The sequence below is a fragment of the Salmo salar genome, chromosome ssa20 (assembly GCF_905237065.1).
Source record: "Salmo salar chromosome ssa20, Ssal_v3.1, whole genome shotgun sequence".
NCBI lineage: Eukaryota > Metazoa > Chordata > Actinopteri > Salmoniformes > Salmonidae > Salmo > Salmo salar.
Window position 1 is genome coordinate 67,820,786 of NC_059461.1, and position 26,146 is coordinate 67,846,931.

At 43.2% G+C, this 26,146-nt stretch overlaps 1 protein-coding gene across 6 annotated transcripts; it reads right to left on the minus strand.

Annotated features, from left to right (window-relative positions):
• Window positions 1–277: 277 nt before the first annotated feature.
• Window positions 278–25,864, minus strand: LOC106581108 (clathrin heavy chain 1). Of its 6 annotated transcripts, XM_014162857.2 has the most exons (34): window positions 25,355–25,864; window positions 24,222–24,429; window positions 23,775–23,777; window positions 16,075–16,343; window positions 15,621–15,782; window positions 15,380–15,493; window positions 15,085–15,258; window positions 13,959–14,156; window positions 13,586–13,786; window positions 13,192–13,344; window positions 12,923–13,045; window positions 12,622–12,759; window positions 12,293–12,457; window positions 11,920–12,100; window positions 11,622–11,785; window positions 11,354–11,479; window positions 11,117–11,259; window positions 10,689–10,923; window positions 10,451–10,573; window positions 10,094–10,239; window positions 9,759–9,942; window positions 9,420–9,612; window positions 8,999–9,156; window positions 8,588–8,860; window positions 8,252–8,419; window positions 7,907–8,056; window positions 7,579–7,710; window positions 7,355–7,465; window positions 7,010–7,180; window positions 6,587–6,808; window positions 5,864–5,884; window positions 1,917–1,954; window positions 1,757–1,832; window positions 278–1,580 (listed from the first exon to the last, which is right to left on the minus strand). In XM_014162857.2, the coding sequence occupies exons 1-33, from the start codon at window positions 25,394–25,396 to the stop codon at window positions 1,802–1,804; spliced, it is 4,920 nt and encodes a 1,639-aa protein (XP_014018332.1). In that variant the 5' UTR covers window positions 25,397–25,864; the 3' UTR covers window positions 278–1,580; window positions 1,757–1,801. The 6 variants fall into 6 exon arrangements, with proteins under 6 accessions (XP_014018332.1, XP_014018334.1, XP_014018328.1 ...); XM_014162859.2 differs by lacking the exon at window positions 5,864–5,884; XM_014162853.2 differs by lacking the exon at window positions 1,917–1,954 and having other exon boundaries at window positions 25,355–25,863.
• Window positions 25,865–26,146: the final 282 nt, after the last annotated feature.

Here is a 26,146-nt window from a genome sequence, read left to right on the forward strand (position 1 = left end):
TAATTGATTGCTTATATAGACTTAAAAAGTGATTATGTGAAAACGTAAATTCTATTATGACATGTTTTCTTTGTAGGATAAAATAATTTGACTGTGCGTAACAGCTTCCAGTCATACAGGGACCAATATTTTATCTACAGGATAGACTTTAGTCTTTTATATTTCTCTTCCAGCATGTTTTTTTATGAAAATGTTTTATTGTTAATATAATAGAAAGGAATGTTCCGAGATTAGGATGATACTTTACACACACAGCTCGAAGCACTTTGGGAATACATCAAGGTCAATACAGGCTTTTATTTCAGACCATTCTTGACAAAGAACTGTATGCTGTAGTACTGAACTAATTCTTCATAATAACCATTGAAATACATAACCTACAGGAGTGTTACTGATCTAAACAAGTTGACATTAGGACACCAAAGGAGAACGGCCCTGTCCTCCAATTCCTCCATTTGTTCTCAGAGCCAATCGCACTGACCGAACCAAACGGGACAGGGCCGTGGAGGACAACGAGCAGGATCTCCACTTTTTTAAAACGATCGTTCTTCTGTACACACAAAAATATGGTGACCTAGAACACCACAACACCTGGCATACACAGACCTCAGCACAAGGAGGGTGGTGAGTAAATACAAACGTGTGGGTCTGAAGAGTCAGCCTTCGATCCCCCTGCACATACACAGACACAGTCTCACACACAAGCACTGTACACAGCACAACAGAAGGTCACCTAGATTAAAACACACGGAGCCAACAAAGGAGGACTAACATCTACTGGGGTTGACTGGAGAGCCAGTATAGAACAAGGGGGATTAAAATTCTTATTTAGATCACACACACATTCACACTCAGATACATACGTCCGTACGCATTTAAAACTTAAAAGCTACACGCCTGTGCAGAATATACTATCGTTACTTAGTGTTGAAGTGGCAATATATGTTCAAATATTATATGTAACCTTTTTTCAGAATATACAATAATGAAATGCATTATACAGACAGACGAATAGACAATGTAAGCTGTTCACACGTTCAGTACATCAAAATTAAGAGTTTCTATATTAGTTTCTTCTCACGACAGAGTGCAAATTAGATGCTTCTCCAACTACTTCAAAAAAAGTTAATTGCTTCTTTCTCAAGTCCACTTACATACATAACCCCATAAAAAAAAACTATTACACAAAAATCATAATTAAAAGTAAGTGTTATTAAGTAGTCAAATATGGAATGTGAAAAAGAAAAAAAAAAGTGGTCAAATATCTGTTCAAAACAATACAAATAAAAGTCCATTGCAGTTTTTAAAGGAGAACATAATACAAATAATTTAAAAGAGCGCAGGTTTTCTTTTTGTTTGTATCCTCTATTGTGAGCATGGTAAGCTGGTGAGGAACACAAGGAGAGACAAACAGGTGACTAAGGGGTCAGGGGTGGTGGGCGTTCACATGCCATAGCCAAAGCCAGGCTGGGGAGGCTGGCTGTAGCCGGTGGGTGCTGCTGGGTAGCTGTAGCCTCCATAGCCAGGCTGGGGGGGCACAGCCTGACCAGGGCCTGAAGTGAGCATGAGCTGGGGCGTGCCTGCAACACAAACACGGAGGACACTAGCATGAGCTTCGTGACAAGATTACTAATATACAAACACACTGCAAAGGGTTAACACCGCCCAGGTGCTAAAACTTCAAAGCATTATAGACCCCCTTTAACATATTCAACCAATAGAGCGGCAGGGTTATGTAGAGGTCAGGCCACCGTACCATAAACAATGGGCTGGGACTCTGTGTTCTGCTCCTCCTGTTTCCTCAGGGACTCGGAGGCGTCAAGCTTGTCGACCTGAGAGGCAGGAAGAAAGGTGAGCATGTTAACCACAGACACAACCAGCAAGGGGAGCTCTAATGAGATGCCATTATAACTGACCTCTGGGTTATTTCACTGGCTGGCCGATGGGACCATTCCTGACAGGCAGAGATGAATAAAGTCAAGATTAAAAAAAAAAAAAAACAGGCCACAAGAGGCAGGCCATGCTACGGTGTGTGGGAGGGTTTTTTAGTCAGGCACTGTTACTAGTGGCTACTGGCGATACTAGCTACCAAGCTTGACCACGACAGCCCAGCATTAGGGTTGTAAAGGAGTCTAATTTCAGATTAGATACACACAACTAAGCCTAAACAAAACACTAATATATACAGTACCAGTCGAAAGTTGACACCTAATCATTTAAAAGGTTTTTATTTTTACTATTTTCTACATTGTAGAATAATAGTGAAGAAATCAAAACTAATGAAATAACACATATGGAATCATGTAGTAACCAAAACAAGTGTTAGAAGAATCTCAAATATAAAATATATTTGGATTTGTTTAAGTAGCCACCCTTTGCCTTGATGACGGCTTTGCACAGTCTTGGCATTTTCTCACCCAGCTTCACCTGGAATGCTTTATCAACAGTCTTAAAGGAGTTCCCACATATGCTGAGCACTTGTTGGCTGCTTTTCCTTCACTCTGCGGTCCAACTCATCCCAAACCATGTCAATTTGGTTGAGGTCAGGTGATTGTGGATGCCAGGTCATCTAATGCAGCACCATCACTCTCCTTGGTCAAATAGCCCTTACCATGGCCTGGAGGTGTGTTTTGGGTCATTGTCCTGTTGAAAAACAAATGATAGTCCCACTAAGTGTAAACCAGATGGGATGGCGTATCGCTGCAGAATGCTGTGGTAGCCATGCTGGTTAAGTGTGCCTTGAATTCTAAATAAATCACAGACCAGCAAAGCACCATCACACCTCCTCCTCCATGCTTCACAGTGGGACCCACACATGCAGAGATCATCTGTTCACCTACTCTGCGTCTCACAAATTTGGATTCCAGACCAATGGACAGATTTCCACCGGTCTAATGTCCATTGCTCGTGTTTCTTGGCCCAAGCAAGTCTTCTTACTGGTGTCCTTTAGTAGTGGTTTCTTTGCAGCAATTCGACCATGAAGGCCTGATTCACGCAGTCTCAACTGAACAGTTGATGTTGAGATGGGTCTATTTCTTGAACTATGAAGCATTTATTTGGGCTGCAATCTGGGGTGCAGTTAACTCTAAATGAACTTATCCTCTGCAGCAGAGGTAACTCTGGGTCTTCCACTCCTGTGGAGGTCCCCGTGAGAGCCAGTTTCATCATAGCGCTTGAGGATTTTTGTGACTGCACTTGAAGAAACTTTCAAAGTTCCAGAAATTTTCCATATTGACTGTACGGGGGAAGAAAAAAAATATGTATGTATTCACTACTGTATGTCGCTCTGGATAAGAGCGTCTGCTAAAATGTAAATGTAAAAAATAATGGACTGTCATTTTTCTTTGCTTATTTGAGCTGTTCTTGCCATAATATGGACTTGGCCTTTTACCAAATAGGGGGCCATCTTCTGTATACCCCCCTACCATGTCACAACAACTGATTGGCTATAACGCATTAAGAAGGAAAGAAATTGCACAAATTAACTTTTATCAAGGCACACCTGTTAATTGAAATGCATTCCAGGTGACTACCTCATGAAGCAAAAGCTGAGAGAATGCAAAGCTGTCATCAAGGCAAAGTGTGGCTACTTTGAAGAATCTCAAATATATTTAGATTTGTTTAACACATTTTTGGTTACTACAAGATTCCATATGTGTTATTTCATTGTAGAATAGTTGTGAAAACATCAACTAAGTAGAAAATAGTAAAAATAAAATAAACCCCTTGAATGAGTAGGTGTCCAAACTTTTGACTGGCACTGTATACATACACACAGTGCCTTCGGAAAGTATTCAGACCCCTTGACTTTTTCCACGCTGTTACGTCACAACTCTATTCTAAAATTGATTAAATAAATTAAAATAAATTAACAAAAATGTAAAAGAAATCCTGTTTTTGCTTTGTTGTTATCTGGTATTCTGTGTAGATTAATGGGGGGGGGACTATTTAATCAATTTTAGGATAAGGCTGAATCCTAACAAAATGTGGAAAATGTCAAGGGGTCTGTATACTTTCCGACGGCACTGTAAATATTAAATAATTAAAAATGATCCCACCATCCAGCCACCAGATGCATCTATTTCCATGTGTTTGGACAGTATGTAGAGAACCAAACCCATTTCAACAGCTCTAATATGGGCCAACATCACAGAAATCTAACTACCAGGGATTACAAGCACTATCACATTGCTAACACCAACAACAAAAACATTCCCTACCATGAAGTTGAACAAACAGATTCAATGAATCAACTGGAAACCACAATGATAATAAAAAGTTCTAAATGGAAAGATTATATTTATATTAAAATTGTCAATAACCAGCAAATAAGGGAAATCTTAATCATGTTGGTCTGCTTGGTTAGTTGTTAAGCAGCTTAGAGCAGGAATTGTAAAAGAAAAGGCAAGACTGACAATTCACAGGTTCAAGCAAGCAGCATCTTGAATAAGAGACATACACAACCTCTGCATCCTGAAACTTCACAAGATCACTTCAACAAAACCATGATAAGTCATCTATGAATATACTTCTGTCCTGTCAGATCACAACGTAGGGTTCAGTTCTCTACATACTTGCCTTCTGGCAAAACAGTCAGTACATTGTTTAAAGATACAGGTAAACAGGCTGTAGGTTCATTGAAGGGGAAAGAGACATGCTGAAGCGGCAGTTAGATCATTTCTGTTTAGAAGAGTGCATGAAAAAGGCAGTGTGCCACAGTGGAGGGAGTGAGAGGATGGAGGGATGGTTTGTACAGCCAGTCAAGGCATCCAGAAGCAGGCACAGCCAACAACAATGTCTCCAAGCCTGTCCAAAAATGCTGCTTATGCTATGGGAGGGGGAAACGCATGCTTGCCCCGAATACAATATAAGTATGCTACACGCGTTCTACACACTATGTACACACAGTACCCCACTTGTCATTGAACAGACCACACTTTACAGTTCTGGAGTAGCAAAGACACTACAACTAATATAACAAATAAAAGGAACACAAATATAATAAAATGAAAAAAACATCTACATACACGTCACAATTTGTTGAGGATATTTACATCTAAAACTTGGCATTTTTTTACTTTGAGAGTTAATTCTGTAAACCGTTACATAAGAGGGTACTCCATACACAATGTGTTCTATTCTCCCACTTTGCAGCTGTCTCCAGCTGTGCATAGCCCAAATGAGGCTACATTACTTCCCTATAAAGAACAAAATTGAACAATGTTGGCCCTAAGCGCTGGTCAGACCACATTCAATGTGGTCCCAGGGCTGTTTCAGCATTCATTTCAGTACACATCAAACCCCAGTACTCTACCAAAGTTGACCCCTAAATGGCAAGTGGTAGAGATTATCACAGCCTCAAGCCAACAGCAGACTGCAGATCAGTGATATTACAGACAGTGGTAGTTTTTCATTAGTATCTACAGGTCTAAGGGAGAGTAGTCTGACTACAGTAGGTTATCCAGAGTAGAGCTCTCCTTTCCTGCTCCTGGACAGTTACTGAGTTTGCTGGTTTATGTGGGCAGCCTCAATGGAACGGAACTAAACATCCCTCTGTTTGGGTGTTGCTGGGGTGAATGAGTTCCTGAATCCTGATTGGTCAGTCACTGATTCAACCCTGGAACAAAGAGCAATAGCTAATAGAGCCATCCCAAACCCCAGCATGCCCAGCAGCTCCCCAGAGGCAGGGTGGGAGAGCCCCACTCCAGACCATTCTGGGTCTAGTCAAGGTGTGGAGAGTGGAGTCAAAAGCAGCAGTGACATGGGGAGGGGACAGACTCATGCAGTTTCCTCTAGTTTCACTCCTCCAAACTACAGACTACAGAGGGTCAAAAAGAATGACTGGAAATGGCTGGACTTTCACCTTTTCCTTAATCGCATCAACCTGAAAGGGAATTCAGAGAGGCAACTTAAGGAGAAAAACAAAACACTCTCTCCCAACAGAGAGAACAAACAAACGTGGAATCAGAGAAGAAAAAAAACCAAAAAAAAAAGTGAGAGATGGAAATAAGCCACTTTTGATACAAATGTGGTACTTTTAAGTTAGATATTTTATATCAGCAGACCTGTTTTTAAAATATCATTATAGTAAGCATCATACAACATGCATAATTTTGTACAATTGGTCTACGTAGTGGTCTGTCCTCAATTCCAGCAGACTATAGCCTATACTACCATTATGTTCTACCACAAGAAGTGATATTTCTTGCCATATGACAAATATATGTGGCATGGAAGAATACTAAGTAGTATGAATCTCCTGACGTTAACATTTGTATGGAAAAGTAGCAGAGATGAAAACCCAAATCAAAACAGAACACATGATTACCGGTCACATGATCGAGAGAAACGGAACAGGATGTGATCGGCTGAAGTTGTGGTTGTTTACAAGATCCTAAAAGGTGACCTCCTCAAAAAGGTAAATTGGTACATTAAAAACATCACCTGACAACAAATTGCCTCATGTTAACAGTACCTACTTTTCACTGTAGACACTGATAACTTAGGCACAAAAACCCTTACCAGACTCTATATAAAATACCCTATGGGGTGAACTGCCATCCGAGGCATGGCCAACCTAACCCACCTTGGAGAGGTACTCCCTCATGACCTGGATGAAATAGGGCATGGAGAAGTCCATGATGTTGTGCCTCCAGGCCGTCTCCAGTACCACGTCAGGCCTCAGCAGGTCATAGCAGGTGAAGAGGCAGGCGGCAAAGCACTCCTTCTTATCCTCCTCCAGGAACCAGGCCAACAACTCCTCAGCCAGCTCCACGTCTTTCGACTCAGACGCATACTGCATGGCGTCCTACACACAAAACACCACAGACATACATATCAAAACAGGGGAGACATGGGGAAAGAATTCAGACAGTGACATATCTAAAAGCAATGTTATGATCCACACATTTTACAAAAAACAGCAGCAGCATGGGTATGTGTGAGCTGATGATCACTGGTCTTTAGACAAAATATTAGTATTTGATATAAAGTTGAGGAGAAGCTGGACCTTGTAGAGTTTGTCCTTCTTGCAGAGTTCCACGCTCTGCTTCCAGCGGTTGTTGCCTTTGAAGAGGTAGGCAGCGATCCTCCTGAACTCAATCAGCTCGTGCTTCTCCAGGCCCTGGGCAAGGGTGATGTTGTCAAAGTTGTCGTAGGCATCGATGGAGGCACGCAGGGCCTGGACAGGACAGAGGAGTAACAACAAGAGAGAAAGTCATTTCTGCATGACAGAAAATGAATGCACTTTCTTTCAACAACGGAACTTTCTCTTTTCACAATGGTAATTTCAGTTTTCACAGATTATTTTCTCCAAAGTATGCAAAACTAAGCTTATGTTACAAGATCTTAGTACCGCATAGTCTTCCTCTGTGATGAAGAGGTTGTTAAGTGCTTCGTTGACACCCTTGTTGTTGTGGTTCTGCACTGACCGCAGGTACGGCTTGACCAGTGACAGCTGCTTGGTCTGGAGGTGGACAGAGAAAAGTCCAGTCAGTGGACAGTCAAGCAGGTCATTCTGAATGCCAAAGATTGACATACAAGAAGCTATCAAGTATGGACAGAGTAGCATCCTAGTACCTTCATGAAGAAGTTGACTGCGCGGGTGTGGTCGAGTCGTGGTGACAGCACTATGAGCAGGTCGTTCAGTAACAATGGTTTGAACTCCAGGTAGAACTGGATAGCCTTGTAGTATAACTCCACATTAGCCACCTGAAATCACAAAGCCTCATACAATTAGCTGCAGGATGTGGATATCTAGTCAGTGACAAATACTTGGCCTAATACAATGACCAAGGAATACATCATGACAACTTGTCCTTGAATGACCAATACGAAATGTTTGCAAATCTAAAACATGACATGCAGTCAATGCTGAGCTTGTGTGTTGTTGCAGTCAGTCAGTTACCTTGGTGACAATGTCTTTGAACTGTCCCTCCTTCCAGGCGTCTGAGGGGTGGCTCATCATGGTGAGGATGGCGTTGTCAAACTCCTCATACTTGTCATAGAGGAAGACCAGCTCCGCCCACAGGTGGGCCTGCTCTGCAGCCCTCAGGACCTGCAGATACAATCACACACATTAACATTATCTACACCCACCCCAAAACAGCACACAAAGATACAATCACTAAATCACACACATTGCTGCATTCAAATAACATATGAACAAATATGAAAATATAAAGACTATGCAGATCATTTCAATCTGCTTGCATATAGACATCTATCTCGTAGCGTTCTTCCTCTCTCTTACCTTTGGAATGTTGACTCTGGACCAGAAGAGCTCCAGGTGCTCCCTCATCTTCTGGGGTTTGAACTTGGAGTAGAGGATGGCCAGCTCGGTGAACATGCCCATGTGAGCCCGCTCCAGGCCCAGGGCTGCCTCCAGCATGGTGATCAGCTCCTCAAAGTAAGCACGGTCCTGGAGATAAACACAACCATGGCATCTTCAATCAACACAGGACCATTAAAAACACATTTATCACATGCTATGGTACGATTTGGTAAATGATTTTCTTTAACTCTGGCCAGGATAAGGCAATTGCTATGAGAGTGAATATTGGTAGTAATTGAACCAAATGGGCCTTACCTGGTAGTAGTTGATGAGCTCCTCCAGTTCATCAGCATGGACAACTATGTGCAGGCCACACATCTGGGCCAGGCGGAACTCGTTTCCATCCACACAGGCAAAGCACACCTCTTTCCAGGTGCGGGTGCTGTTGGCTTTGCGGGCTCCATCCACGGCGGCCTGGTACTCTCCCAGGTGGACCAGGGTGGACGCTAGCCGCCCGAAATTGGACACGTTGTTGTAGAGCAGCTTGGCCGCATCATACATCCTCTCATCATAACACCTGTCACCCACCTGGAATAGAGAAATACTTCATAAGAAAAGGTATGATACTGGCCAGCAGTGATGGAGAAGGATGTGTCAGGTAAACCTGTGTGGGGGTATGCCGGTGTGTGTATGCGCCAGTATGTGTATTTTGTGTTGGTAGAGTACCTGTTGGATGTGGGCATTGTTGGGTCCATTGATGAACTCCTCCAGCTCAGCCAGGCGGTTGGTCTTGGCCAGGGCGAAGATGAGCTCTGTCTCCACGTAGGACTCACGGGACTTCTTACGGGCCATCTGAAGGAACTTCACCAGGTCCTCCCAGTTACCTGAGGATGGTAGAGGAACATTTAGATTTACTTCACTAAACCCTTTTCTCCTAGCCTGGTTTCTGCAACTTTGAGATTGCAAAAAGTCCAGTCTCTTTGGAATATGACACAAGGAGTGGAATGTTAGAGACTGGTGCCCAGACTACTTTCCCCCCAAATTGGATGCAAGTGAATACCTTCACCTCCAATAACAAGCCTACATTGAAAAACCCTAATGTTGGTTGTATGCTGGACAATACGTAGATCATTTTCTTGTCTCTTACCACTCTGGGCTGCAGCCTGGCCCACCTCCATGTAGGCAGAGGGGTCATCAGCCTTGATGTAGGAATCGATGGCCTCCTTCACCAGACCCTTCTGCAGCTGAGCCTTGGCCAGCTGGCTCCACACCGGAGGCTCGTTGCAGCGTTCAGCAAATTCGTAGGCCCGGTCCAGGTTCCCAATGTGCTCAATCAGAACCTAAAAACACAGAAAGAACTTTTGTCAAGTTTACCTCTTAATCCATAGAATTCAGACAGAAAGGTAGCATTGCCCACAACGGGAATTGAACAAGCAACATTTTGGTCAATGGTCCATTTGCCAGAGCAAAAGACTCAACCGCTGACCTGCACGGCGGATGTGTTGACGTCAAACTTCCTGAAGATGGCGAAGGCCTCCTCGAAGAGCTCGTTACTGATGGCGATGTTAGCGATGTCGGGGGCGTCGTAGTTGTCTAGGCGGTTGATGTACTCCATCACACGGGTACGGTCCGCTTTGATGGCTGTCAGGATCAGCAGGTTCTGCAGGTTTCTGAATAAAAACACAGATGAACTCTCCTCAGCATGGCAAACTAAAACAAGTTTAAAGTTCCAAACAAGTCTGGTATTGAAAGAGCAGACACACAATGGACAGCTCAGTCTGCCAGTGAGCACAGGTAGTAGAGCTTCAGTAGCCCTAGTACCTGTGTTCACTGAAGACCGAGTTATCCAGAACGATCTTCTCCAGCAGCTCAATGAGTTCGTTGGGGAGGTCTGCAGTCATGAAGGCCTTGACTGTGACTGACACCTCCTCTGGGTCCTGTGTCTCAGACAGGGCTGTCTGAACAACCTGAAAGAAAGATAAACAAACATCATTCATTATTCCAGAATGGAGAGAACAGTCACCATTCTGCAAACTTATAGTCAACAAGTCACAAATAATTTAACCATCGTGAGAAATATAAGCAACGTTTAGGTGGGACATCACAGCACATTTTGGGCCATGGTTTTAGTGAGGATGATGAGGTTTGCGTTTCAAACAGGCAGGAACAGGTCCATACCTGGTCGATGAGGGGTCTTCTGAACGGGTTACTCTCCAGCAGCACGCTGGCCCACAGCTCAGGGTCTTTACGGCGAACCAGGTAGCGAGACAGACTCTTGAACAGAGAGTTCTCATTGCACACCTGTACAGGAAATGTAAGATGATCAGTATTTGAGGGAAAACATACGCAAACAGTGTAAAATTAACATTTCAATGTATTAGTCAAGTGAAAATGTAATTCTTATTTCCCCACTCACATTAATGAGCTCCTGGTCACACTGTCCTCTCTCGTAGGCCACGCAGGCCAGGTGGGGGTCCCTCTTCTCACAGTACTTGCCCACCACACGGCTGTCGTAGAAGGTGTTCTCACGCAGGAAGCGCTCAGGGTTGTTGTTGCTGTCGATGTAGATCTTGGCCAGGGCATTGTGGGTAGCTGGCTCCTCACAGCCCTCATGGATACGGGCCTCCAGCCAAGGCAGGAGCAGCTTCAGTCTGGAGCCAACAAATATATACACATCTTCAAGTTTCAGGCGCTCATAAACTAGATATATTTACACTTAAGTTGGTCAAACAGCACCCCTTCATCCTACTTTCTCTTTCAGAAGTAATGTCACAATTAAATGCACTACAGCATAAAGCCAGTCTGGGCTGAGACATAACCTCTCCCGGTCCCCATGCTCCTTACCTGTTCCTCTTCTCCACCTCAGCCACTAGTTCATCCGTGGAGAACTGTCCTTTCACCACCAGGATCAGGTTCTTAATCACATCCTCAGCACAGTCCACATCCAGCAGCCCTCCAATCACCACCGGCAGACGGCTGGGGTTCACCTGACACACAAACACAAATTCACATATCGTACAATGGTGTATGTGTGTATTAAAAAAAAGAAGCCGTTACGCAGGTTAATATGAGTTTATGTACCTTCTGCACATAGATCTCAATGTATTTCTGCAGGGTGTTGCGGTACAGGTAGAGGACCAGGTCGTGGACAAAGTCAAAGCGGTCACACACGATGATCAGGGGGAGCTGGTCAGTCAGCTTAGCTTCCTGTGAAGAGAAGAAAGATTGATATCAGCTCACAGAATCAAACTAACAGCTAGACTTGGCTTTCAGGGTAATTAAACAAATAAAGACTGAAGTAAGCTGAACTGTGATGTCATGCTACAGTATGCCTACTTTTCTCCCTTACCTTGAGGAAATTCTTGACTCGTTCGGGGTCGTAGCAGTTGCTCTCTCTGCAGATCCTCTCCACCTCTTTGATCTGTCCCGTCTTACAGGCGGCCTGGATGTACTTGAAGTGGACCTCTGGGTCCTGGCTGAAATTAACGATGGAACCCAGGAAGTAGAACAGACCTGGAATGAATAGAGACAGAACTTAGTCCCCATAGATAGAGAGGTAGGATGTGGTTGTTGAGACAGTCATGAGCATGTTCCATGCAGGTGAGGACAAGGCTAGGTGGTTTGCATCAGGTGTATGGCCTGCTTACCTTCAAAGCTCTTGAAGGACTCAAAGAGCTCAGTGAGAGAGTTGGTGGAGAGCTGCTCATGGTACTTAGAGGCCACCTGGACACAGATCTGCAGGTTCTGACGGATGTTGGCAGACAGCATGGCCCGAAGACACTCTAGAGAGTCCTCCACTGACAGGGAGCCAAAGAAGTTCACCAGCCACTGCAGGACAGAGTCAATACACATACAGAGTGTGCACAGACAGGAGAAATACCAGTATGCACACATTAGTCGATAAAGGTTATGTTTATTAAGAGCAAAACACAGCAAGTACACACTGTTCTCCAAGACCATGAACACTCCTGGACATTCTATTCCATGCAGTGTGTGGTTGTGTTAGATAGTGTCCTATACCTCAGGGTTGAGCAGGTGTGTGTGCACCACAGCCCGTTTGATATCGTACAGGTCGGTGTAATGCTCCAGAGCCCTCTGCAGCAGGCCAGCCTTCTCACACAGCTGGGCAACGTGGGCACGGTCGTAGTGGGTGAACATCTGGTTGCCCAGGATGGCATCGGCCACCTGAAGCAGAAAAAAACCATACATGAATTTAAAATCCATGACATCATGAGTCAGTGGAAGAGAAGCAAATAAGAGTGTGGCACTAAAATAAAATTAAATTAAAAAAAACATACAATTGCTGTGTAAGTGTTGGGTCTGTATGGGATGGGGTGTGATGTGTGTACCTGTGGAGCGTGGACCAGATTCATCTCCAGCAGGCGTGTCTGCAGAGGCCCCTCAGCAGGCCTGTTGTTCTTCAGGGCGTCCAGGAGGAAGGAGGTACACTGCTGGATCAGGTTATACTCCATAAACACGTCAACGATCTGAACAGGGAGACAGACAATACATCAGCTACCACACATCAATCATGTTACTGTATACAGCACCTCACAGCGCAGCACTGAACAAGGTTTTTTTCCTTCAGAAAATGTAAGGGAAATAGGACGATAAAAGGGTTGAGGTGGTGAAGACGTTTGGCCATCTGACCTGTGTGATGTCGGCCAGTGGCTCCTCGTCCTGCACCAGCATCTGGGAGAACTGCAGGCCTTGTTCTGGACTGATCCTCATCACATTCCTTAGCAGGAACATCCAGTCTGGAGTGTAGCCCACCTAGAAGGGAAATAAGGAAAAACACATCCGTTATTTAAAAACTGAATACAATCTAATTTGACCATATTAAACAATTCCATTTTGTGTCAAGTCAAATATTATATTGGAAAGGACTTGTCGATAGAAATACAAACACCACAACTAACCTTTTTGGCGTACAGGACAATTTTCTGGAACTGTCCGGTCTCAGCGAAACACTGAATGACCTTGTTGGGCACGTTGGCCCTGAGGTAGACGCTGAGGGCCAGAGTGGGGTCCACTGACTTCACCAGGTCCCCCAGCTCCTCTGAACACTCCAGCTGCAAAAAAGACATGCAATTTTCATTCACACATTACAAGCTGTAAATCCCTAACCAACACTGTCTCAAATAAAGTCCTAACCAGCCCAATAGTTATAGGGATATTTGATTAGAGCACTGCTATATGTTGAGCAATACATAATTGGAACATAAAACTGTTAAGCTCAACGTTGAACATCCAAACTCAACACTAAGAGACAACTATAGTCTCAGTTTATTATGATAACTATAGTTTCCTTGCCTTGTCCTCTTTGAGCCATTTCTCCAGCAGCTGCTTGCGTCCCTGCTGTAGGACGGGCCTGCACAGCTCCAGAGACTCAAACTTGTTGAGCTGGCCCTGGTCCAGCAGGATGCCAAAGTACTGCAGCAGTGGAGAGGTCTGGCCCGGCTGGGCCGGCACACTCTGGAACTTACGGATGGTGTCCGGGGTACGCAGGATACCCTGGGGAGGAGGAGGAAAGGAGCGTTTTGACTTTCAAAAAATGTGAACATGATACATAGAAGACCGTAGTAGTAGAAACCTTATTATACACAAGACAGCTGAAATATCATCCAAAAAACATTTACCAGATCATGATTTTCATTGCTTGGGCATTTTGGTGCATTGGCAGTACCTTGGGAGCGTTGGCGGCCACCTTGGCAGCCTCAGAGTAGTTCCCTGCAGCGAACAGGGTGTTGAACTTTCTGGCGAACAGCTCCTCGGCCCCAGCCAGGTTGTTGCGCACGGCCATGCGCAGGGCCAGGTCTGGGTTCTGGAGCACGTTGGTGATGTAGGGGATGATGTTCTCCTCCTCCACACACACTGACAACACCTGGACAAACACATTAACACACAGACAGGGTTAGAGAGCCCACTCCTATACAGACATGAAAATATGTGTACTATTACATTCGTTTATACGTACTGACAAATGTAACAAAACCGTTATATAATTCCTTTGTTAAACGCACATATTTATTCAGAATTTAACTGAACGTGTAAAAAGAATGTTGCTAGACTAGAGAATAGCATTTTTGATTTAACTACACAGATAGACATCCCCATGGAGCAGTGTGTGTGTGTGTTACATTAAGATGTAAAGGAGCAGCAGACTGGAGGGTTAGAGAGCCAGGAGCTTTAAGGAGATTAGGACGCCTGGCAGGATCTCCAACTGTGTTTCACATGCTGCTCTCTGCTGGAGGTGCCGTTAGATAAGTATTAAACAAGGCTTCCCTCAGCCAAGGTCACCGACCGACCGACCGACACAGACAGACAGACGGCAGGGGCGGGGCGGCAGGTAGCCTAGTGGTTAGCGCGATAGACTAGTAACCGAAAGGTTGCAAGAACGAATCCTCGAGCTGACAAGGTAAAAATCTGTCGTTCTGCCCCTGGACAAGGCAGTTAACCCACTGTTCCTAGGCCGTCATTGAAAACAATAATTTGTTCTTAACTGACTTGCCTAGTTAAATTAAATAAAAATCGACAAAAGCACACTTCCACACAAACACACCCTGTTTTTCCACTGTCACATATATGGGACTCTCAAGTCATCATCACACAGGTACAGTATACAGTGTTTGTAAATTCTGAGGAGGAGAGCTGGAGCAGTAGGCTCTACAGACATGGATCAGCTTTCCATCCTCCTGAATATTTAATGGCTCTGTGCGTTTTGGACAGGAAACGCAAAGATCAGCCCATTGGCATCTGGTTACTCCTGATAAAAGGATTAAAACACTCCCATTTACCCAGTGGAGACTTACCTGTCCTTTCCTGTTGACTCCAATGATGCCAGCGGTTGGTTCATGTGGGGCTGTAACAAAGATGGTCTCCCCGCTGATCCGGTTCATGTAGATACAGGTGCCAGTCTCGAGGTCATACAGGTGGATGTAGCCATATTTGGTGATGAGAAAGACAACATCTTGCTTAGAGCTGATCTAGAGGACAGAGAGCAGGGACAAGGCTTCAGAAGCTGTATCATAACAGGTATTAATGCAGAGGGCCTGCATGACTGTACGGAACAGGTTTGAGTTCTTGTCTGTGAAGTGGTTCTAGTACCTGCATGGCTACAGGGAAGTCATTCTGGGCCTCAGGAGGGAAGAACACGTCCACTGCCTTCTTTGGAAACGGCTGATTGCCTGTTGGTGGGGTTCCCACTTCAATTATGTGTAACTAGAAAAGCAAAAACACATTCAGAGGGAAAAAAAAATATGAGACATCTCCCAGCTCATTTTTCTTTTTCCATTCCATTCCAGCCCTCCCTGAGTACTCCATGTCCATGCTGAGTGGAGATTCCTACCTTTCCTCCAGCTTGCCCTCGGACAGCAAAGCAGAACAGTGTCGATTCCTCTGTGTTACCCTCCATTTTGAACTGGGCGAAGCCGGCGGCGTGGCCCTCAATGGGCTGGGACACCTTCCTGTCCACAGAGTACAGCTGCATGGCTCCCACCACACGGTTTTGCTGAAATGAAGGAATACACATACTGTACAAGAGCTTGTGCTACAGCAGTATTTTCCAGTGGTACATTAAGCCTTATCAGGGCACAACATTTCATAACTGTGCAAGCTTCAAAACAGCCAAAAAGCAAGTTATTAGCATCTATCAGGTCAGTGTATTGCTGTACATTAGTGTAGACACTCACACGGATTAACTTCTATGACAAACTCATTTAAAAAATAAAAACTCAAGTCACTTCAGGAGAATACAGCTAGCGTCAACCATAAATCCAATCTAATTCCCTCTATTTCAGTACCTGTGCTGAAATCCCAATGAGAAGCAGCCATTTCTGTTTGGCGTCAGTGCGGTAGTTGATGATTTGACAGCCTGCTAGGCTGGAGTGTCTGTCAAAGACTTTGACTGGCTGGGAGTCTCCCTCCATGCTCCAATGGTAGACGGCGTTGTCTGTGACCAGTGCTACAGTGTTGAGGGAGATCCACTTCCAGAAAGTGACGTCATCAGTCATGGTGTGAGCCTTCATCTTGCTCTTCATCTCAATGTTGAAAATCTGGAGGGTTTTTGCCGCTGAAAATTCACACATTAAAAGGTTTAGCAATATGATGATCTAACACCGTATCTCCACTAACTAATGTAAACTACTAACCACCACACACAAACAAACTAGAGGGGAAATGAAAATACTGTAATACCAAATTTCACTTGATTTAGAAATAGTGGTAGTCATGGTTTGGTGCGAGTGCCACCAAATGACCAAACAAAACAGCACTTGCAATGCAGAAAGCAAGACCACAACGACGGGCAACCAATAACGTGGTAAGATCTGCATTCAGGAAGGAAAAGATCCAATACAAAAAAAAGATAAAAGACATCACCAATCCACATGAGGCTAATAAACAGCAACCACTAGTGACTGGGTGAACTGATAACTTACAAACCAGTGCCTTCAGAAAGTTCATACTTCTTGACTTATTCCACATTTTGTTGTGTTACAACCTGGATTGAAAATGGGGTAAATAGATTTCTCACCCATCTACACACAATACCCCATAATGACAAAGGGAAAACAGGATATTTTGAAATGTTGCTAATTTATTGAAAATGACATACAGAAATATCTATTTTACATAAGTATTCACACCCGAGTCAATACTTTGTAGAATAACCTTTGGCAGTGATTAATTACAGCTTTGAGTTGTCTTGGGTATGTGCAATCAGCATTGCACATCTGGATTTTGAGATTCTCCCATTCCCTCAAGCACTGTTAAGTTAGATGGGGAGCAGTAGTGAACAGCAATCTTCAAGTCATTCCACAGATTTCCAATGGGATTCAAGTCTGAACATTCACATTCTTGTTCTGATGCCATTCCAGCGTTGCTTTGGTTGAATGCTTAGGGTCATTGTCCTGTTGAAACATAAATCTTGTCCCCAGTCTAAGGTCGTTTGCATTCTGAAGCAGATTCTCAGCAAGGATTTGCCTGTATTTGACTCCATTCATTGCTCCCTCCATCCTTACCAGTCTCACAGTCCCTGCCGCTGAAAAGCATCCCCATAGCATACTGCTGCCATCACCATGCCTCATGTAGGGATGGTGTTAGAAGGGTGATAAGCCTGGTTCTCCAGACATAGCTCTCTGCATTCAGGCCAAAGAGTTACATTTGTCATTAGACCAAAGAAATCTTTTGACTTACGCTCTTAGACTTTCACGTGCCTTTTTGCGAACTCCGGATGTGCGGTCATGTGCGTTTTTCTCAGGAGTGACTTCCGTCTGGCCACTCTCCAATAAAGCCAATATTGGTGTAGTGCTGTAGACACGGTTGTCCTTCTGGCAGCTTCTCCTATCTCAGTCAACGAACTCTATAGTTCTGTCAGTGGTCACTGGGTTCTAGATCACCTCCCTGACCAAGGTCCTTCTTGCACGGTTGCTTCATTTGGTCGAATGGCCAGCTCTATGCAGAGTCTGGGTAGTTCCATATTTTTTCCATTTGCCAATGATGGCGACCACTGTGCCCTTGGAAATGTTAAAAACACACTAGAAATGGTTTAATACCCTTCCCCAGACATATGCCTCATCACAACTCTATTGTGGAGATCTATTGACAAATCCTTGGACTTCACAGTATAGTTTCTGCTTTGACATGCACTGTTAACTATAGGATCTTATATTGAAAGGTGTTTCTTTCTAAATCATGTCAAACCAATTGAATTGTCCAAAAGGTGGACTACAATCAAATTGTAGTGATATCAAGGATGATCAAAGGAAACTGGATGCACCTGAGCTCAATTTGGAGTGTTATAGCAAAGGGGTGTGAATACTTGTATTTATTTTCAATAAATTTGCAAGCATTTCTAAAAACATGTTTTCACTATCATTATGGGGTATTGTGTGTAGATGGGTGAGATTTTTTGTAATCAATTTTGAATTCAGGCTGTAAAAACTAAATGTGGTATAGGTCAAGGGGTATGAATACTTTGAAGGAACTGTATAAGGTCCTTCTATTAATTACTAGTAAAAAGTCCTAATATTGTATGTGCCTAGTCATAGGTGAACTTCAAGGAGTTCAAGCAGCTCTACAGGATTCCTAACTGCAGTAAGTTCATCCTGAGATGAATTAAGGAGTTTGGGGTTGGGTCTGAATGCTGATTAACGCAAGACCACAAAACACAAACTGATGTGATGACGTACGAGAAGTGTCTTTGGATGCACTGACTGACAACCATTCCATTTCAGGCTTTCCAATCACTGGCTTATTATTGGAGCAAGGAAAGGGTTTCCTATTCATTAATTTCCTCTGTCCGTAGCCTATGAACCTGCTATTGTTTTCAAATTTCACCACTCAAAAGTCTATAGGCCTGCATTTCCTGTTGTGTAACGCTATACACCTGGACTACAAATCACAGAGCTACATTAAAAAAAATAAAACTAGCCCATCTAATGCAAAGAGAAATGACACATTGATCACTTACATTATACAATTGCAAGAAAAAGTATGTGACCCCTTTGGAATTACCTGGAATTCTGTTCTTCCTCTAAGTCAAAACAATAGACAGTGTGCTTAAACTAATAACACACTAATTGTATTTTTCTTGTCTATATTGAATACATCATTTAAACATTCAGTGTAGGTTGGAAAAAGTATGTGAACCCCTAGGCTAATGACTTCTCCAAAAGCTAATTGGTGTCAGGACTCCGCTAACCTGGAGTCCAATCAATGAGATGAGATTGGAGATGCTGGTTAGAACTGCCCTTCAATATAAAAAATAAAAAAAATGTGAGTTTGCTATTCACATGAAGAAATGCCCGATGTGAACCATGCATCAAACAAAAGAGATCAAAGAAGACCTAAGATTAAGAATTGTTGACTGGAATGAAGCTGGAAAGGGTTACAAAAGTATCTCTAAAAGCCTTGATGTTAATCAGTCCACGGTAAGACAAATTGTCAAGAAATGGAGAAAGTTCAGCACTGTTGCTAGTCTCCCTAGGAGTGGCCGTCCTGCAAAGATGACTGCAAGAGCACAGAGCGCAGAATGCTCAATGAGGTTAAGAAGAATACTGGAGTGTCAGCTAAAGACTTTAAAAAAATCTCTGGAACATGCCAACACATCTGTTGACGAGTCTACGATATGTAAAACACTAAACAAGAAAGGTGTTCATGGGAGGACACCACGGAAGAAGCCACTGCTGTCCAAAAAAACAAACATTGCTGCACATCTGAAGTTCGCAAAAGAGCACCTGAATGTTCAACAGCACTAGTGGCTAAATATTCTGTGGACTGATGAAACTAAAAAGTTGAGCTGTTTGGAAGGAAGGAACACACAACACTATGTGTAGAGAGAAAAAAAAGACAGCACACCAATATCAAAACCTCATCCCAACTGTAAAATATGGGGGAGGGAGCATAATGGGTTGGGGCTGCTTTGCTGCCTCATAGCCTGGACAGCTTGCTATCGTCGATGGAAAAATGAACGCCCGTGTTTATCAAGACATTTTGCAAGAGAATGTTAGGCCTGTCCAAAAGGTTGGAAAATTGAAGCTCAACAGAAGTTGGGTGATGCAACAGGACAACGACCCAAATCACAGAAGTAAATCAACAACAGAATGGCTTCAACAGAAGAAAATATGCCTTCTGGAGTGGCCCAGTCAGAGTCCTGACCTCAACCGGACAGAGATGCTGTGGCATGACCTCGAGAGCAGTTCACACCAGACATTCCAAGAATATTGCTGAACTGAAACAGTTTTGTAAAGAGGAATGGTCCAAAATTCCTCCTAACTGTTGTGCAGGTCTGATCCACAACTACAGAAAACGTTTGGTTGAGGTTATTGCTGCCAAAGGAGGGTCAACCAGTTACTAAATCCAAGGATTCACATACTTTTCCCACCCTGCACTGTGAATGTTTACACAGTGTCTTAAATAAAGACAAACTAATAACACACAAACAATGATACGATTTTAAGTTGACTGTATTTGTCCATTGTTGTGACTTAGATGAAGATTAGATCAAATTTTATGACCAATTTTTGCAGAAATCCCAGTAATTCCAAAGGGTTCACATACTTTTTCTTGCCACTGTATATACACAGTACCATTTCAAAAGTTTGTGCACACCTACTCATTCAAGGGTTTTTCTTATTTTCTACATTGGAGAAAAATAGTGAAGACATCAAAACTATGAAATAACACATAAGGAATCATGTAGTAATCAAAAAAAGTGTTAGCCACCCTTTGCCTTGATGACAGCTTTGTACTCTCAACCAGCTTCATGAGGTAGTCCCCTGGAATGCTTTTCCAACAGTCTTAAAGGAGTTCCCACATATGCTGAGCACTTGTTTGCTGCCTTTCCTTCGCTCTGCGGTCCAACTCATCCTAAAACCATTTCAATTGGTTTGTGGCCGGGTGATTGTGGAGTCCTGGTCATCTGATGCAGCACTCCATCACACTCCTTCTTGGTCAAATAGCCCTTACACAGCCTGGAGGTGCATTTTGGATCAATGTCCTGTTGAAAAACAAATGATAGTCCCCACCTGGTTTGCGCTTAGTGGATGGTATATTGCTGCCAAATGCAGTGGTAGCCATGCTGGTTAAGTGTGCCTTGAATTCTAAATAAGTCAATCACTGACAGTGTCACCAGCAAAGCACCCCCACACCTCCTCCTTCATGCTTCACAGTGGGAACCACACATGCGGAGAACATCCATTCACCTACTCTGCATCTCACAAAGACACGGCGGTTGGAACCAAAAATCTCACATTTTAACTCATCATACCTAAAAGGACAGATTTCCACTGGTCTAATGTCCATTGCTTGTGTTCCTTGGCCCAAGAAAGTCTTCTTATTTGCGTCCTTTAGTAGTGGATTCTTTCCAGCAATTTGACCATGAAGGCCTGATTCATGCAATCTCCTCTGAACAGTTGATGTTGAGAAGTGTCTGTTACATCAAGTCTGAAGCATTTATTTGGGCTGCAATCTGAGGTGTAGTTAATTGCCAATTTCTGAGGTTGGTAAGTCGAATGAACTTATCCTCTGCAGCAGAGTTAAGTCTGGGTCTTCCTTTCCTATGGTGGTCCTCATAAGAGCCAGTTTCATCATATCGCTTGATGGTTTTCGCGACTGCACTTGAACAAACTTTCAAAGTTCTTGACATTTTCCGGATTGACTGACCATGTCTTAAAGTAACGATGAACTGTCGTTTCTCTTTTCTTATTTGAGCTGTTCTTGCCATAAAATGGACTTGGTATTTTACCAAATAGTGCCATCTTCTGTATACCACCCCTACCGTGTCCCAACACGCATCAAGGAAAGAAATTCCACAAATTAAGGCATACCTATTAATTGAAATGCAATCCAGGTGACTACCCCATGAAGCTGGTTGAGAGAATGCCAAGAGTGTGCAAAGCTGTCATCAAGGCAAAGGGTGGCTACTTTGAAGAATCTCAAATATATTTTGATTTGTTTAACACTTTTTTGGTTACTACATGATTCCATGTGCCATTTCATCATTTTGATGTCTCCACAATTATTCTACAATGTAGAAAATAGTCAAAATAAGTTAAAACCCTGGAATAATTAGGTATGTCCAAACTTTTGACTGGTATGTACACACAAAAGTATGTGGCCATCCCTTCAATTAGTGAATTTGGCCATTTCAGCCACACCCGTTGCTGACAAGTGCATAAAATCAAGCACACAGACATGCAATCTCCGTAGACAAACATTGGCAGTAGAATGGCCTTACTTTAGAGCTCAGTGACTTTCAACGTGGCACCGTCATAGGATGCCGCCTTTCCAACAAGTCAGTTCGTAAAACTTCTGCCCTGCTATAGCTGCCCAGGTCAACTGTAAGTGCTGTTATCGTGAAATGGAAACGTCTATGAGCAAAAACTGCTCAGCCGTGAAGTGGTAGGCCACACAAGCTCACAGAACAGGACCGCCGAGTGCTGAAACACGTAGAACGTAAAAATCATCTGGTCTCAGCCACAACACTACCTACAGAGTTCCAAACTGCCTCTGGAAGCAACGTCAGCACAATAACTGTTCGTCGGGAGCTTCATGAAATGGGTGTCCATGGCTGAGCAGCCGCACACAAGCCTAAGATCACCATGTGCAATGACAAGCTTCTGCTGGAGTGGTGTAAAGCTTGCTGCCATTGGACTCTGGAGCAGTGGAAATGGGTTCTCTGGAGTGATGAATCACGCTTTACCATCTGGCAGTCCGACAGACAAATTTGGGTTTGGCTGATGCCAGGAGAATGCTACCTGCCCCAATGCATACTGCCAACTGTAATATTTGGTGGAGGAGGAATAATGGTCTGAGGCTGTTTTCATGGTTCGGGCTAAGCCCCTTAGAGCCAGTGAAGGGAAATCTTAACACTACAGCATAAGTCATTATCTACAATTCTGTGCTTCCAACTTTGTGGCAACAGTTTGGGGAAGGACCTTTCCTGTTTCAGCATGACAACGCCCCCGTGCACAAAGCGAAGTCCATACAGAAATGGTTTGTCGAAATCGGTGTGGAAGAACTTGACTGGCCTGCACAGAGCCCTGACCTCAACTCCATCTAACACCTTTGGGATGAATTGGAACGCCGACTGTGAGCCAGGCCTAATCGCCGAACATCAGTGTCCGACCTCACTAATGCTCTTGTAGCTGAATGGAAGCAAGTCCCCGCAGCAATGTTCCAACATCTAGTGGAAAGCCTTCCCAGAAGAGTGGAGGCTGTTATAGCAGCAAAGGGGGGACCAACTCAATATTAATTACCATTCTTTTTTAATAAGATGTTCGACGAGCAGGTGTCCACATACTTTTGGTCATTAGTGTATCTTGTCTGACAAGTGAACGATTAAAATAGAATACATTATAGAATACATAGTGTCAAATCAATATTAATCAAACACAAATATACAAATTAATTTGGCTACGATAGTCTAGTATTGAAATATTGCATTGCATATCTGATTTTCCTGAAGTTTAATCTGCAATCCACTTGGTCTCTGAAATGCAAGGTTCTTACACTGCAGCCCAGGATGCACTGACAAAAATCATGCAAACCATGACTATTTTGGCCTATAGTCCAAGACCAGCTCTCAAACTGGATATAGTCATAATAGGGGCATGAATAATACATTATCAAAAGTTATCACAAGGATCTTGCGTCAGAGGAATGTTTCACCGTCTCAGCCTGTGCATTAGCCTTGACCTCTACGCCATTGAGACAGTAGTGTGCAATATAAAAGGTGCACAAGGCATTCTCAGATGTTTTTACTTTAACCCTTTTTTCCTCAAACCTAGAGGTCTTGATGAACTCCCTTGAATTTCCCTATTCTGTTTGCCATTTACCCTATAGCCTCCTGTTCTTTAAATCAATCCCCTTGTGCTTCCATTCTACTTTCTAACACTCTTTCCTATGTAAACAGAACATATACAGTACTGGGCAGACATTCCAACACAGTGCAAACATGATTACAACTTCCACAACTCATGATATATAAAATCCAACTCACCGTCTGCAAACATATAAGAAAGCATTAAGAAACGAAAAGAGCAAAAACAAGCAAAAATAGAAAAAGCATTCATGATAGTATGACAATTTTATCAGTGTACAAAAGGGGTTCAATTGTTTCAAATGTAGACTATAAATTGCAACTCACAAGCAGTTTTACTGCTGATTTTTTAAAACAAAATAGAAATGGACAGGCCTGTATATGGTCATTAACAGGTGAAGGAGAATGTGACAGGCCTAGATCAATAACTTGCTGACAAACAAAATCGTACGTACACAAACTCCCTTTAATATTAGGACAGCAACACATAGGGAAATGATGGCCTACAGCAGTCAATAAAGTTGAAGTTAACCACTTAGTTTGGATGAATTAAGTTGTTAAAACCACAGCCTCTGTACATATTAGTTCAGTCAAAGGAAACAAGTCAGGCTCAGTGGAAGTCCTTACCTTTGAGGGCAATAACTTTGCTAGCAGGGTTCATGATGGCGCTATCTGCAGAGATGGGCCTACGGATGGGAGTGTTGGGGTCCGCCATATCAATGATGACAACCTGTGCCTGCTCGCCCACCTTCTCTCTTATACAGATGAACTTATCAGACTCCATAGTCAGGGTGCTGAATCCAATGTTAGCTGGGTTGATCCCCAGGTTCTGGAGCTAAAGGAAATTGAATTATTACATTGTTAGAAAGATTTTGATTGAAAAAAACAATTGCTAGTGTGACTGTGTAGCAGAGGTGGTTCAGTGAACTACACTTGCATGATGAGTGAGTGAGTGATCTTGTCTGAGACCTGAAAACGTGTTGGCTCCTATCCTGGAACTAATGCCAACACTTTAGATCAGTGGGCTAACAGACCTTAAGGCTCATGCACAGGTTAATGATCATTGCAGAGATTAAGATTTTATGTTGATGATAATTTGTACTGTAACTATCCATTTGTACTGATTCAAACCCATTACCCTTTTATCATCCTATGGCCATAGATATAGTTAACTACATCAAAAATAAATACATCAAAATAAATAATACTAACTAGCTAGGTATTGTAGATAGCTGTGTTGTTTTAACCATAGAACATCTGTTGTTTAAACCAACTTAGTTTACTGAACAACTGCCTCACTTGAATGTCAGGGTAGGGGTAATCTAAGATCAGTGTCACACTAGCAGAAATAGCTAAATGTATCCATCTGGCTGTTATTGAATGGACTGTCAAACAGAAACGTATCTATCTAGTTAAGTAGTTAGCCATTACTTAACATGACATATGTTTGAGTTAGCAGGCCAATTAAAATCTAAATAGCAGCTATCATATAAAAGCAGTTAACGTTACGTTTGATGGCAACCACAGAAAGTTGACGTTCACTGTGCTAGTCTTTTCGCTAGCTAGCTAGCTAGCATAATATGGCAACGGGGAGGAGAGGTCATTCATTTCGCTGCGGGTGTTGGACTGCCAGCTACAGTTAGCTTAGCTAGCTAACAGTTAGCGAAAATCGTCAAGCAGCCGATAAAGACCTGGAGGGATTTAGTGCGATAGTTACGATCCCTCGCCACGACTAGTATTTAGCAATATTGTTTTCATACCTGCAGGTGCTCCTGGAAGCGAATAGGTAGTATTTGAGCCATTGCGGTTTTCCTTTGCTTCTACGGAGTCCTGGAATTCTAGCTAAAAAGCTAGCTGGCTAGGTTAGCACCGTGCTAGCTACGACCTCCTCACTCACTGATTCGTAGTCAGACAGTGGATATTTACGTCCAAGCAAGCTGTTATTGGGAATATTTTCTAAATTGTGATTCCAAAATATTGTGTCAAGTGTAGCCGCCGGATGTTTATGCGTTTTCTCCACTGCCGGAATGGATGGATGGCAGTGTCTTAAACACTGATCTCAGTCCAAACCTGCAATGGCGGCGGAAACGGCTCAAAATCTGAGACGGAAGAGGAAGCAAGACATCCAACTGCCTAATTGTTTTTGTTCATATACAGTCAGTGAACTAAACCGATAAGACACAGCTGCTATCGCATTGAGAGCCACCCCTTAAGCAAACCGGAACTGTGACATTTCTTTCGAAGGTAAATGGCCTGAGTTAGACGTCTTCATTTAGCCACCATCTTTGTCATAATGTTATCAATCCGGAAGCCGCTGAAGATATCTCTGGAAGGACAGACAAACCAATATTATCGTTCCACCTGTGATTTCATCTTTGGCTTTGACATGGAACAGTCTAAAACAAACCTTAATTTATCTAAGAGGGCAAACACTTATTTATTCTTATTTATTTCACATTGATTTCCAATTTGTGCCACATCATTCGCCCTTTTACGTCAGTTCCGGATAATTCACGCTTCATCATAGGCAGCTGACTTTAAAAGTGGATATG

What these genes read in the sequence shown, in the direction of transcription:
- LOC106581108 (XM_014162853.2), bottom strand. Translation starts at nt 25,396, where the DNA reads ATGGCTCAAATACTACCTATTCGCTTCCAGGAGCACCTGCAG. An exon ending in ATCTGGTCCACGCTCCACAG is followed by an intron (nt 12,458 to 12,621) that starts GTACACACATCA and finishes TTTCTGCTTCAG; the next exon opens with GTGGCCGATGCCATCCTGGG. An exon ending in TCGGTCTTCAGTGAACACAG is followed by an intron (nt 9,943 to 10,093) that starts GTACTAGGGCTA and finishes GTTTTTATTCAG; the next exon opens with AAACCTGCAGAACCTGCTGA.